This window comes from Solea senegalensis, linkage group LG4 (genome assembly GCF_019176455.1).
Source record: "Solea senegalensis isolate Sse05_10M linkage group LG4, IFAPA_SoseM_1, whole genome shotgun sequence".
NCBI classification, from domain to species: Eukaryota; Metazoa; Chordata; class Actinopteri; order Pleuronectiformes; family Soleidae; genus Solea; species Solea senegalensis.
The window spans coordinates 18,240,176-18,252,462 of record NC_058024.1 but is presented as its reverse complement, the minus strand read 5'-3'; the positions used below and the strand labels follow the sequence as shown (position 1 = coordinate 18,252,462).

At 43.4% G+C, this 12,287-nt stretch overlaps 1 protein-coding gene across 5 annotated transcripts in view; it reads left to right on the top strand.

Annotated features, from left to right (window-relative positions):
• The window catches only part of chd5 (chromodomain helicase DNA binding protein 5), a 32,605-nt gene that overhangs the window by 13,358 nt on the left and 6,960 nt on the right, over positions 1 to 12,287 (top strand). For 3 of the 5 annotated variants that reach the window (XM_044023941.1, XM_044023939.1, XM_044023942.1), the window contains exons 8-35: positions 58 to 224; positions 342 to 560; positions 1,045 to 1,251; positions 1,698 to 1,909; positions 2,266 to 2,397; positions 2,685 to 2,793; positions 3,045 to 3,236; positions 3,346 to 3,546; positions 3,658 to 3,795; positions 3,977 to 4,098; positions 4,241 to 4,414; positions 4,746 to 4,887; positions 4,994 to 5,125; positions 5,264 to 5,381; positions 5,518 to 5,642; positions 5,777 to 6,023; positions 6,278 to 6,450; positions 6,627 to 6,801; positions 8,076 to 8,162; positions 8,279 to 8,367; positions 8,626 to 8,759; positions 9,120 to 9,264; positions 9,816 to 9,975; positions 10,076 to 10,155; positions 10,349 to 10,544; positions 10,636 to 10,725; positions 10,875 to 11,018; positions 12,011 to 12,119. In XM_044023941.1, coding sequence (XP_043879876.1) covers positions 58 to 224; positions 342 to 560; positions 1,045 to 1,251; positions 1,698 to 1,909; positions 2,266 to 2,397; positions 2,685 to 2,793; positions 3,045 to 3,236; positions 3,346 to 3,546; positions 3,658 to 3,795; positions 3,977 to 4,098; positions 4,241 to 4,414; positions 4,746 to 4,887; positions 4,994 to 5,125; positions 5,264 to 5,381; positions 5,518 to 5,642; positions 5,777 to 6,023; positions 6,278 to 6,450; positions 6,627 to 6,801; positions 8,076 to 8,162; positions 8,279 to 8,367; positions 8,626 to 8,759; positions 9,120 to 9,264; positions 9,816 to 9,975; positions 10,076 to 10,155; positions 10,349 to 10,544; positions 10,636 to 10,725; positions 10,875 to 11,018; positions 12,011 to 12,119 — 4,219 coding nt within the window. The remainder of the gene's footprint in view (positions 1 to 57; positions 225 to 341; positions 561 to 1,044; positions 1,252 to 1,697; positions 1,910 to 2,265; positions 2,398 to 2,684; positions 2,794 to 3,044; positions 3,237 to 3,345; positions 3,547 to 3,657; positions 3,796 to 3,976; positions 4,099 to 4,240; positions 4,415 to 4,745; positions 4,888 to 4,993; positions 5,126 to 5,263; positions 5,382 to 5,517; positions 5,643 to 5,776; positions 6,024 to 6,277; positions 6,451 to 6,626; positions 6,802 to 8,075; positions 8,163 to 8,278; positions 8,368 to 8,625; positions 8,760 to 9,119; positions 9,265 to 9,815; positions 9,976 to 10,075; positions 10,156 to 10,348; positions 10,545 to 10,635; positions 10,726 to 10,874; positions 11,019 to 12,010; positions 12,120 to 12,287) is intronic. The other 2 variants (XM_044023943.1, XM_044023940.1) reach the window with 1 other exon arrangement.

Here is a 12,287-nt window from a genome sequence, read left to right as displayed (position 1 = left end):
ACCTTTTCTGATCTGTACGTTAGGAATTTACAGTTTACCTTTTCCTTTGCCCTCCAGAGGAAGACGGGGATGGCTACGAGACAGATCACCAGGACTACTGTGAGGTCTGCCAACAGGGCGGAGAGATCATCCTGTGTGACACCTGTCCCAGAGCGTACCACCTGGTCTGTCTGGATCCTGAGCTGGAGAAGGCCCCTGAGGGAAAGTGGAGCTGCCCACACTGTGTGAGTTCATTACTTTTGAAATACAGTATAACTCATAAGAGACGCGCAGCACGACTCGTCATGTGTCCACTAGGTTTTGCGCGATTTGACTGATTTGCTGCTCATTGCTTCTCTCAGGAGAAAGAGGGGATTCAGTGGGAGGCAAAGGACGAAGAGGAGGAGGAGGAGGAGGCTGCAGGTGAGGAGGAGGATGACCACATGGAGTTCTGCAGAGTGTGCAAAGATGGAGGCGAGCTGCTGTGCTGTGACACCTGCCCTTCTTCTTATCACATCCACTGCCTCAATCCGCCGCTCCCGGAGATACCCAACGGAGAGTGGTTGTGCCCTCGATGCATGGTGAGTTGAGGCTGTATTTAGATCTCAGTGTTTGTACAAATGTACAAAACATAGACTTGTAAACTACTAGTAGTAGTAGTAACTTTTTAACTGTGTCAACTTGATTTTCTGTACTATGGAAATACGTGAATGGGTAATGGGTGTCATTATCATTTTGGCAGTAGAAGCTCTAAGGATAGAACAGTTATCTTTTACTACTTATATAATTATCAAATACACTGTTGGGTTTCTGGGGTCCAGTTTGTTGAAATATAGAAGATAAATTGATTGGTTTGTAGTCGATTGGCATCTGCTGTACACTGTATTGTAATTTATAATGGTATGACACTGTCACAGACTTAATATATAATCATACGATTGTTTGTGAGGGGGTGGAAAATAATGTCATCTTAAATCTTGTAATAATTTTTTTGGTTTTAGAATATGCTTTTAAACGATCTCATGCTCTGCATAATAACGTAAGTGTGTCTATTTTTTTTGTTAGTGTCCTCCTCTGAAAGGTAAAGTACAGAAGATTCTGCACTGGACGTGGGGAGAACCGCCGTTACCAGCTGAACTGCCTGCAGGTCCTGATGGCAAGCCAAATGATCCACTGACCAAGCCTCCGCTCAAAGGCCACCCCGAGAGGGAGTTCTTTGTGAAGTGGGCCGGCCTCTCGTACTGGCACTGCTCCTGGGTCAGCGAGCTGCAGGTGAGCGAGGATCTCATGTTAACACATCGGCTCTCTTTAGGCCACTGGAACCACGTTTGCTTTGCTAAATATGGAAGACACATTACATTACATTACATGTCATTTAGCAGACGCTTTTATCCAAAGCGACTTACAAAAGTGCATTTAAACATTTGGGTACAAATAAGAGCTAGAAGTAAGTAAGTAAGTAAGAGCTTCAACACATAACATTGTCACTGAAACATAAATCTATATGTTGTCCATATTTAAGGAATGTACAGTGAATAAGCATTTTACAACACAAACATAAGATTTAATTCAGTGATAACAAAAGTATCTTGTCCTCATTCTTTAAATGATCTTTTTTATAAATTGCCATATCTAAATCTACGTGATATGAAAAGGTGGTGTTGTGGTGAATGAAATCAAGCAGAATTGAATACTGTGCTTTGTATGCGGCCGTACAGCTGGAGCTGTATCACACGGTCATGTACCGGAACTACCAGCGGAAGAACGACATGGACGAGCCACCTCCGTTTGACTACGGCTCAGGAGAGGAGGAGCTCAACAACGAGAAGAGGAAGAGCAAAGACCCGCAGTACGCTGTGATGGAGGAGCGCTTCTACCGCTACGGCATCAAACCGGAGTGGATGGTGATCCACAGGGTGCTCAACCACAGGTGGCTGCTCACAGTTTCTCACATCCAAATGTTACTTGATGTGTCGGATGTTAAGCTGCTGCTCAGTGTGGTTTATTCTCTCTGCCATTTTGCCTTTATAGACGGAGATAACTGAGTGGTGTTTAAAGTCTACATAGTGATAGATATTTAGAAATAAACAGAACCTTTTCCTGGGTAATTTCCATGTGTCAGACCTTGTCACTCGTATGTAGAGATATTCACACAGATTGTCTGCAGTCTAATCTTATATTTACAGTACTTGGTAAAGCTCCTCATGTGTTATTTTGTGTAATATGTGTTATCATGTCTCATTCGTCTTATTATACTTGGTTCTTCACATTTATTGTTCTCTGTAGTTTTGATAAGGATGGTGATGTTCATTACCTGATCAAGTGGAGAGACCTGCCCTATGACCAGTGCACCTGGGAGGTGGATGATTTTGACGTTCCAGAATACAACAGTCACAAAGCCTCTTACTGGGACCACAGGTTTGTCATGTCAATTTTATTCAGACTTGGAGTCTCATGAACAGAAACAAGTTCAGCAAATCACAAACAAAACATCACCTCATTTTGGGTGGAAAGTCAAGTCAACAACATCACAAAGTCAGAGCCACAGCGGAGGGATCCCTCTCCCACGACGGACAGATGTATACAGTATATAAACTCTGGGCTACACAAGAACAAACACAGGCATATGATTTCATCTGCTGCTGATTTTCCTCTTCCCTACCCTCCACCCTCTGTGGTGACCCTGTTGCATTTCTCTTTTCCAGGGAGCAAATTCTTGGTGAGGACCAGCGCCCCCTGGTGGCGGGGAAAGTACAAAAACTCAAAGAAGACCATCCAAAAAGGGAGGTCCCTCCTGATGCTCCAATCATAGATGTAAGCTGAGAATATCTTTTTAGCCTAATTGGCCTAATTACCTGTTTCTTTTTGGCAAATCAATACCTAAAGGCTCTTGGCTGATTTCGATTTCGATTTTACAAGAGTTTGTGGGCGTATGATTAAGCACAATAAATGTGTTCTCCCTTTGCTCTCATAGTGCATGCAAAGCCTTTGGTCAAAGCGTTGTCTCCAGCCTATGTCAAATAAAAAAGACTCTACAAATCATTACTTTACTCTTGTGCCATCAGCCAACCATCAAGTTTGAGCACCAGCCATGGTATATTAATGCCACAGGAGGAACGCTGCACCCGTACCAGCTGGAGGGCCTGAACTGGCTGCGGTTTTCCTGGGCTCAGGGCACAGACACCATCCTGGCTGATGAGATGGGCCTGGGAAAGACAGTGCAAACAATAGTGTTTCTCTACTCACTGTATAAAGAGGTGAGGGTGGAAGAATGTCCTTCTTTATTATGACCCTATCACTGCAGTGTAAAAGCAATCAGTCACTATACTACAAAAGTCTCTCTCTCTCTCTCTCTGTCTCTCTCAGGGTCACTCCAAGGGGCCGTTCTTGGTCAGCGCACCCCTCTCCACAATCATCAATTGGGAACGAGAATTTGAGATGTGGGCTCCAGATTTCTACGTGGTGACGTACACTGGGGACAAAGACAGCAGGGCAATCATCAGGGAGAATGAGTTCACTTTTGAGGACAGTGCAGTGAAATCCGGGCGTAAGGTGTTTCGCATGAAGGTATGCCACATGCATGCAGTCAGCGTTATTAACACACCAAGATTTAATTCTGTGTTTTTAGTTTTGGAAATACTCCTATGGTGTCATTATTTTTCTTTCTTCCCCTTGCAGAAAGACACGCCAATCAAGTTCCACGTGCTGCTGACCTCCTATGAGCTGATTACTATAGATCAAGCCATTCTGGGCTCCGTCACCTGGGCCTGTCTGGTGGTAGACGAGGCCCACAGACTGAAGAACAACCAATCGAAGGTAAAACCAAAATCTTATCAGACATCGAAAAGTAAGACAAATTGATGATCTAACGAATATGTGGACCATTCCAAACACTTTTTTTCTGTTTTACTATGAAGATGTTTCACCTCTCTTCCAAGAGACCAACCTCGTTGTGACTTGTTTTTATCATAACCTGTAAAAATTGTGCCTTGTCTAGTTTTTCAGAATTCTAAATGGGTATAAAATCTACTACAAGCTGCTGCTGACCGGGACTCCTCTTCAGAACAACCTGGAAGAGCTTTTCCACCTGCTCAACTTCCTCACTCCAGAGCGATTTAAGTAAGTACTTCCTCTCCTCTGTTTATCACTTCATTCTATTCGCCTCTACAGTTTTTGTTCTTAAGAAGTCAGTTATTGTTTTCATGCATTATTTCACTGAAATGTACAATTGTCTTAATTTAACATGACTTCTTGTGTCCAGTAACCTGGAAGGATTCCTGGAGGAGTTTGCTGATATCTCTAAAGAGGACCAGATCAAGAAACTCCACGACCTGCTTGGGCCGCACATGCTCAGGAGGCTGAAAGCCGACGTCTTCAAGAACATGCCTGCAAAGACGGAGTTGATCGTCAGGGTGGAGCTCAGCCCCATGCAGAAGTAAGTTCCCAGGATGATAGAAACATGAAAGGGATAAAATCCAGGATTTACATCATATCACACAGTAGTTGCTGATCCACTGCTGCTTCCATACATCAGTACAAATATGTTATTTTGTAACTTTGGGGGTTGAAATCTTTCATGCTGAATTTTCCAAAGTGACACAAACATACCAAATAAGACAGCAGTAGACCAGCAGCTCCTTTGTCTCTACGAGCTCTAGGTTGCATTAACTTCCCCCAAAGTGCATGTTTTTTTAATGGAAGTTAAATTGATTTCATTCCTCATCACTCCTCCTGGCTGTGTCTGCTCTCTATCCACTGACCTTCAGGAAATATTACAAGTTTATTCTGACGCGAAACTTTGAGGCCCTGAACTCCAAAGGTGGAGGAAACCAAGTGTCTCTGCTCAACATTATGATGGACCTGAAAAAGTGCTGCAACCATCCCTACCTGTTCCCCGTGGCTGCTGGGGTGAGGCAGTATTTTTGAGCGTAGTTACTGTATATGATATGTCAAATATTACATTTGTTTTGTCCAGTTGAAGTCTGGAATAGATTTTTTTTTTTTGTCTTTGCAGGAGGCTCCTGTTTTACCCAACGGTTCTTATGATGGCAACTCATTGGTGAAGTCCTCAGGAAAACTGACACTGCTTCAGAAGATGCTGAAGAAACTCAAAGACGAAGGACACAGAGTTCTCATTTTCTCTCAGGTAAACAGTCAAACCTGGAAGCTCTATCTTTTATTGAACAGTGGCCATGAAACACTGAAAACCCAGAGACTCCAAACCCATTTTTTTTTGCTGCAAGTTTCAACAATTTAAATGAATTTAAACTTGTAATTTAAACAGATGACAAAGATGTTGGATCTACTTGAGGATTTTTTGGAGTTTGAGGGTTATAAATATGAACGGATTGATGGAGGGATTACTGGTGGTCTGAGACAGGAGGCCATCGACCGCTTCAATGGTGAGTTTGTTGAACCACACTCGGTCAAAGTGAGTCTGTAGTGATGCATGTTTCCTTTCACTTGCCTGTCTGTGTGCTTATCTCTGTCTGTGTACTCACACACACGTCATCTCTGTGCTATGGTTTTCTGTCACAGCGCCGGGCGCTCAGCAGTTCTGCTTCTTGCTTTCAACACGAGCTGGAGGTCTTGGCATCAATCTTGCAAGTGCAGACACTGTCATCATCTACGATTCTGACTGGAATCCCCACAACGACATTCAAGTATTGATTTTACACTGGACACTTGCATACTACTGTTGCACTGCATGATCTAATGAGCTGTTATTTCAGCCTCCCACTGGTACTGTGTGTCATACCTGTTGTTTTCCTCTCACTCCATCCTTTTACTCTCCCAGGCTTTTAGCAGAGCGCACCGTATCGGCCAAAACAGGAAGGTGATGATCTATCGTTTTGTGACGCGAGGCTCAGTGGAGGAGCGAATCACTCAGGTGGCAAAGAGGAAGATGATGCTTACCCATCTGGTTGTGCGGCCTGGCCTGGGCTCCAAAACTGGCTCCATGTCCAAACAGGAACTGGACGACATCCTCAAGTTTGGCACGGAGGAGCTTTTCAAAGATGAAATGGAGGCAGCTCGAGCGATGGGTATGTCTTTGAGCCAGTTGGAAGGATTTAAAACAGAATCTGGTGTGAGGGGACCTCTCTGTTTGGTATTTGTACATTATTCTTTAAAAAAACACATTATGTGCTGGAGAAACCCTGCAGGTCAAAAGATAAAACCCCCAATCACAGAACATCCATAAAACTGTGGGGCGATTGGCCATTTTCTTTGTTGTTTCAGAGATCTTTTCTATTAAGACGTGGTGAAACGTATGTGCTTATCACCTTCTCATCGACAGGTGATAACAAAGACGGCGAAGAGGGCAATGTAATTCACTACGACGATGACGCAATCTCCAAGCTGTTGGACCGCAGCCAGGATGCCACTGAAGACACAGAGATCCAGAACATGAACGAGTACCTGAGCTCATTCAAGGTGGCCCAGTATGTGGTGAAAGAAGAAGATGGAGAGGTGAGAAATGACCCAAAATCTACTACAGAGTCACAGAAACTGCAATATAATGTGTCTATAAATTGCCTTATGGCCTCACAGTGGTTTACATTAACATCTTTTCCTCTTGTACTAAACTCCTCCATATAAACCAGCATTTACGAATGGGCTGTGTGTCTATGTGTGTCCATGTTCAGGAAGAGGTGGAGCGGGAGATCATCAAGCAGGAGGAGAACGTGGATCCAGACTATTGGGAAAAACTCCTCCGTCACCACTACGAGCAGCAGCAGGAGGATTTGGCTCGCAACCTGGGCAAAGGCAAGCGCATCCGCAAGCAGGTCAACTACAACGACACGACGCAGGAGGATCAAGGTAGGCGCTGGCGACCGACGCACGCCGCTTTGTCTTGCACGACTCACGTGTGGTCATTGCTCTGTCAGATGCTTTCAAACAAGACTATTTTATAAATCAGTGAAGGAGCTGCCGTCGGTTATAAAACAGTCTTGAAGAATGCATCCTCCTCGTTCTGTTATCATCACTCTTAATGTCACATGTTGGTGCCAGGATTTGGAAGTGTTGCCCATCTTTGAGCAGAAATGAAACAATACCAATTCTGTAAGATGCATGCTATGTGCATAAAGCACAATTTGGGGGTAACATCGATAAACTTTGATTATTTGACATGAATGATAAACAGATACTGACTGGTTAAAATGGTCATGTGGCTGGTGAGACAGCAGGCATATTTCTTGTTAAGTCAAACATACGGCTCCTCTGTTGGGTTCATCATGAGGATCTGTTTCTTGTCTCCGTTCAAATGGTAGTTCAGCAGCTACAAGGTGTATTAATGCTTCCAACAGTCCATACTAAATGTTGTGTTTTGAATTAGCACTGTTGGAGCTGTTGGCCATGATGATGACATCAAATAATACACAGGTATATTTTCTCTATGATTAAGTCGCACTAGTTATATTTGCTGCCATTATTGAAGATTAGTGATTTTATTGCTGAGGTCCAGGACATTTTCCTGCACATAGGAGACACATTTTGCGCTATGATACCGCTGCACAGACCAGTATACCTCACTCTCCTGCATTTACCACGCCATCAGCTCTTGTCATTCACCTGACAAGGTTATCAATAAGTTATAGTCTGCTGATTTTAAAAACAGAAAACAAATGAGGGCCTTTATTCGTGAGTTATCAAGCTGACATTACAGAATTATTTTGGTGTTTCAGTTCGTTTAAGGAACGAATGACCGTGTTTGTTAAATCCTCTTACAGCTGTGAGTCTCAACAAAAGCTGTTGACCTGCACTAAATGCACCTCAGGGTCAGTTATGCTGGTTTGAAGCTCTCAGGTATCTTTTTTCAGCGGGCGTTTGAAGGATTTGGGTCCAACAGCAGCAGACTGCAGTCTGTGAGAAATATCAAAGCCCATCACATCTTAGAGTGCACTCTAACTTTAAAGTGGCAGAGTAGTGCACTTTCAGCTCACCTCCAGAGGACAGAAGTGGTACAAAAAAAACCCAACCCAAAACAAGTGCAGCTGTAGTGGTCTGCAGTAATCTGCAGTGCCACGGCGCCCTCAGGTGGCCACCAACAGAAGCGAACACAATGTACTGTTTCTCTCTGATGTGTGGCTCAGAATGGCAGGATGATCTTTCAGACAATCAGTCGGAGTACTCGGTGGGGTCCGAGGACGAGGACGAAGATTTTGAGGAGAGGCCTGAAGGTAGGCATGAAAACATAACGTATATTTCATATAGAGTTAGAGACCCTTTTGCTCAAAGCGTCCCTTTGCTGAGAAAAAGAATCTTCTAATTGTGGATTTGATATCATTTGTTGAAGGTGGGCGCAGACAGTCTCGTCGGCAGCTGAAGAACGAGAAAGACAAACCTCTGCCGCCGCTACTGGCACGTGTTGGGGGAAGTATTGAGGTATGCACTAAAGTTATCTTTATTCACTTTAAAATGGAGTTGCATACTGTGGTCACAGCAACCGGACGCATGGTAAAGTGCAGATAATTGCTGTGTTACACTTTGTGTAGTCCCCCTTTTAAGTATTTATGTGAACCATATGCTGGAAACAAGTGTTTCTTTTTCTTTTCATGTTGACTTCACACTCGATATTCCCTCAGTCAGATATTTACAGCGCTTCTCTTTCTAAGGCTGTCTTGTGTTTTTTCTCTTCACAAGGTCCTGGGGTTCAATGCTCGCCAGAGGAAAGCATTCGTCAATGCCATAATGCGCTGGGGCATGCCTCCTCAGGACGCTTTCAATTCTCACTGGCTGGTTAGAGACCTGAGAGGGAAGAGTGAACGTGAGTTCAGGTAAGAGCACAGTGTTTTTAATGGTCGAAATAAGTCGTTCTATTTGATTTAACTACACATCATGCTTTTCCTTGGCAAATGATGCCTGCCATTCATTTACGAGGCCTGTTTCTAGTATGTATTTGCTTTTCCCAGAGCACAGCACCTGACCAACTGTCTCCTCTCTGGTGACAGAGACGCTGATTTGCCAGCTTCCTGCAACAGCGCAAGTGGAATAACCGCGATAACTTGCTCCTTCTCAGCTTTCAGCAAACGTGTCACCTGCGCCGTGCTCGGTGTTAAAGGGTTCAAATACGGCGTTAGAGCTTGTAACTCCTCTCTCATCACATGAGCTTATGAAGAGCTTCTTTTCCCCACCAGAGCCTACGTGTCACTGTTCATGAGACATCTGTGTGAGCCAGGGGCAGACGGAGCGGAGACCTTTGCTGATGGCGTCCCACGAGAGGGGCTGTCTCGTCAGCATGTCCTCACCAGGATCGGAGTCATGTCCCTCGTCAGGAAAAAGGTGCTCGTTCTTCAGCCGCAGGCGTCTCCTACACAGATTACCACCTTTTCTAGTGCTGAGGGATTAGAGGAAGTAGGTCAAACTGTTCAGGAATAGGCAAAAGCTGACAAGAGTACTTTTTAGTACAAAGTCAACCCCTCCTATTTTTTTTTTTAGACATCCTATAAACTACAAATTTAGATGCTTTGCTTTGTTTTTATCCCAGGCTTTACACCTGGGAGAAGAGAAGACTAATGTGGTTTTGTGGCTGCGTGGGGAGTGTGGGTTGCTATTTCAGAATTCAGATGTTTTGCTTGAGTCCAGAAACTCATAATGTTGTCATTACAATTCCAAAGGAAAGCTGCAAAAACTTTGGAGGCCGGAATCAGAGAATGTTCACAGACATGATTCATGAGTTTTGCAAATGAATTTTATAACACACAAATTAAAAGGAAACGAATTAGTTAGTATGCCACATTCATAGATCGCCTATTGAGGAAAGTACTGTGTCGTCTTTGGGAAATGTCGGGTTTTCGGTGTTTTACAGATGAGCTAATGTCTTTGCTTTGTAGGTGCAAGAGTTTGAGCATGTAAATGGGAAACTGAGTTCTCCGGATCTGATTCCCATTGGAATGGAGCTGAAGAAATTGACTGAGAGTGTATCATCTGATCCCAACACTCCTGTGCCAGCCAGCCCCGTCGCTACCCAGCCCAGCACCCCCATCCCTCCAGGTCAGAACACAGTGTCTGCATCTCTCATGTTTTATTTTTCTGACTTGCTAAAAAAGATTTTGAAAGAAAGTTTGAGTTATTGTTGTTTTCTGGATTGTAGAGAAGAATGAGTCTCTCTTGGGCACTGCTGAGGACAAGGACACAGCAGAGCAAGATTCTAAGAAACTGTCAGAGCAGGAAGTGAGTCCCTTTTTTAAAAAAAATCTTTTACTACCTATCACTTTCTGTCTGTTCTGCTTCATTGTCTCGGCTCATTATACTTTAAAACATAACTCATATTTTGTCAGGCTCGGAAGACACTGTTGTCAAACCTTTTAACTTGTCTCTTTGCCCTCTTCCAACTTCACTCTGCCTGTTTTTTGTCCCTCGGCAGGCTTCCAGTGCCGAGCCAACATCTGTACCTGAGAAGGCAGCTGACAGCGAAGAGAGCAAGGGCAGCTCAGAGGAGAAAACAGGAGATGAGAGGGACAGGACCCAGTCACCTTCCACAAAGATGGAGCCATCTGCCAACCCAAAAGAGCCCGCTTTGAGACAGACAGAGCTGTCATCGAGTCAAATCTCACCAAAAAGTCAGTGGTGCACGTTCCATGTGCTGCACATTTCTTTTTTTTTTCTCTCTCAGGTTGTTTCATTTTACCTTAATGCCTCAATTATCCTCAGTGGAGCCCTACAGAGAAACAGAGAAGACCTCAGACAAAGGCGATACTGACTCTCTCCTGGCAAAAAATGAAGACAAGGAAAACAAGCCAGGTACACACACACACACACACACACACACCAGGCACTCTCGAATGAAACAGCTATGACACAATAATTGTGCTATTTGTCAAAGGCAAGGGAATCAATTACGTAGCTCCCGCTTTTAAGAAATTGCTCGGCCGTTTATGTTGCTGTTGCAGATGATGCGAAGAGCGACGATGCATTGGAGGGCCGGTTAAACGGAGACAAAGACACCTTGGATGAGATGGATGAGAGCAGGAAGGAGGACAAGAATGGATTCAAAACCAAGTTCATGTTTAATATTGCTGATGGAGGTTTTACAGGTAAGAATACATTTAAAATCACATATGAACCAAACAAGATAAAATATCTATATGTTAAGTAGGGCTGAACAATTAATCGAAGTTTTATTGAAATCGCAATAGAGCCGGTCGTAGATGAATTATTGTCTCGATCTATACACAAATTATTCCTCAGACTGGTTGAGAATGACTTTGTGTCTCACAGGTCTGCACAAATATCACACAGTAATCATTTTAAATAGGTGAGAATAATGATTACCATTCCCTCTGATGTCGCAAATCACATTGCACAATTAGATATTCATACAAAATGGTTCAGCCCTAATGTTAAAGAGGAATGTCTAAATCTCTGTTATTTAGATTGTTATTTAGATGTTATTTAGATTTAGACTGCAACTGATGATCAAAAAAATCTGTCTGATTATTTCTAAGGTCCACAATTGTAAGGTCTAAGCAACTGATTGTGAAAATAATTCACTCATACTCATGATTCACACTCGAAGCCATACAGCTTAGTAATATGTCCTATTAGTTTTGTCTTAAAGCTGGTTTTAAATGTTAAATCTCAAAACCTGAATGAGTTTGTTTCTCAGCACGTTTGTCACAGAAGACAATAACAAAACCATAGACTTGAAATATGCCCTTAAATGACTCATTTCCATAATATAGTGTCTCTGCCGTTAATTGATGAATATAACAAGAGAAGTACAGAGCGACAAGACAGTCACCACCAGTAATGAAAAAGAAGTGACAGGACAATGTGACAGCACTTCCCCTAAATATAATTAAGTCACTCCCTAATTAAATGTCTATCAAAAAAGTATCACCCAAAAAACAAACAAAAATGTGGATTCTTTTTTGAAATCTGTGCCCAGGCTCTTTTCTGTGTTCATTTCATGCACCGTTATGGCCAACTTTGTTCTGTCATCCATCCTGACCGTGTTGTTGTGCTCTTACTTTTCATGACACGCTGCAAACAAATGGAACATCACTCTGTGTTTTTATAACATCAGAGCTGCACACCCTCTGGCAAACTGAGGAGCGGGCGGCACTGTCATCTGGAAAAATGCACGACATCTGGCACCGTCGCCACGACTACTGGCTGTTGGCTGGCATTGTAACGTATCCTTTCCCCGGCTGAAGGAGCGAGGGGCTGAGCATCTGGCACAGAAACATAATTACTAATGACCGGCAGGAAAGTGCAGCTGAAGGGCTGATGTTTACAAATATGCTTTCCACATGCTGGTTTTTCTTCCCCACAGATTAATGCTTCTGTTTGTTTGTTTGTTT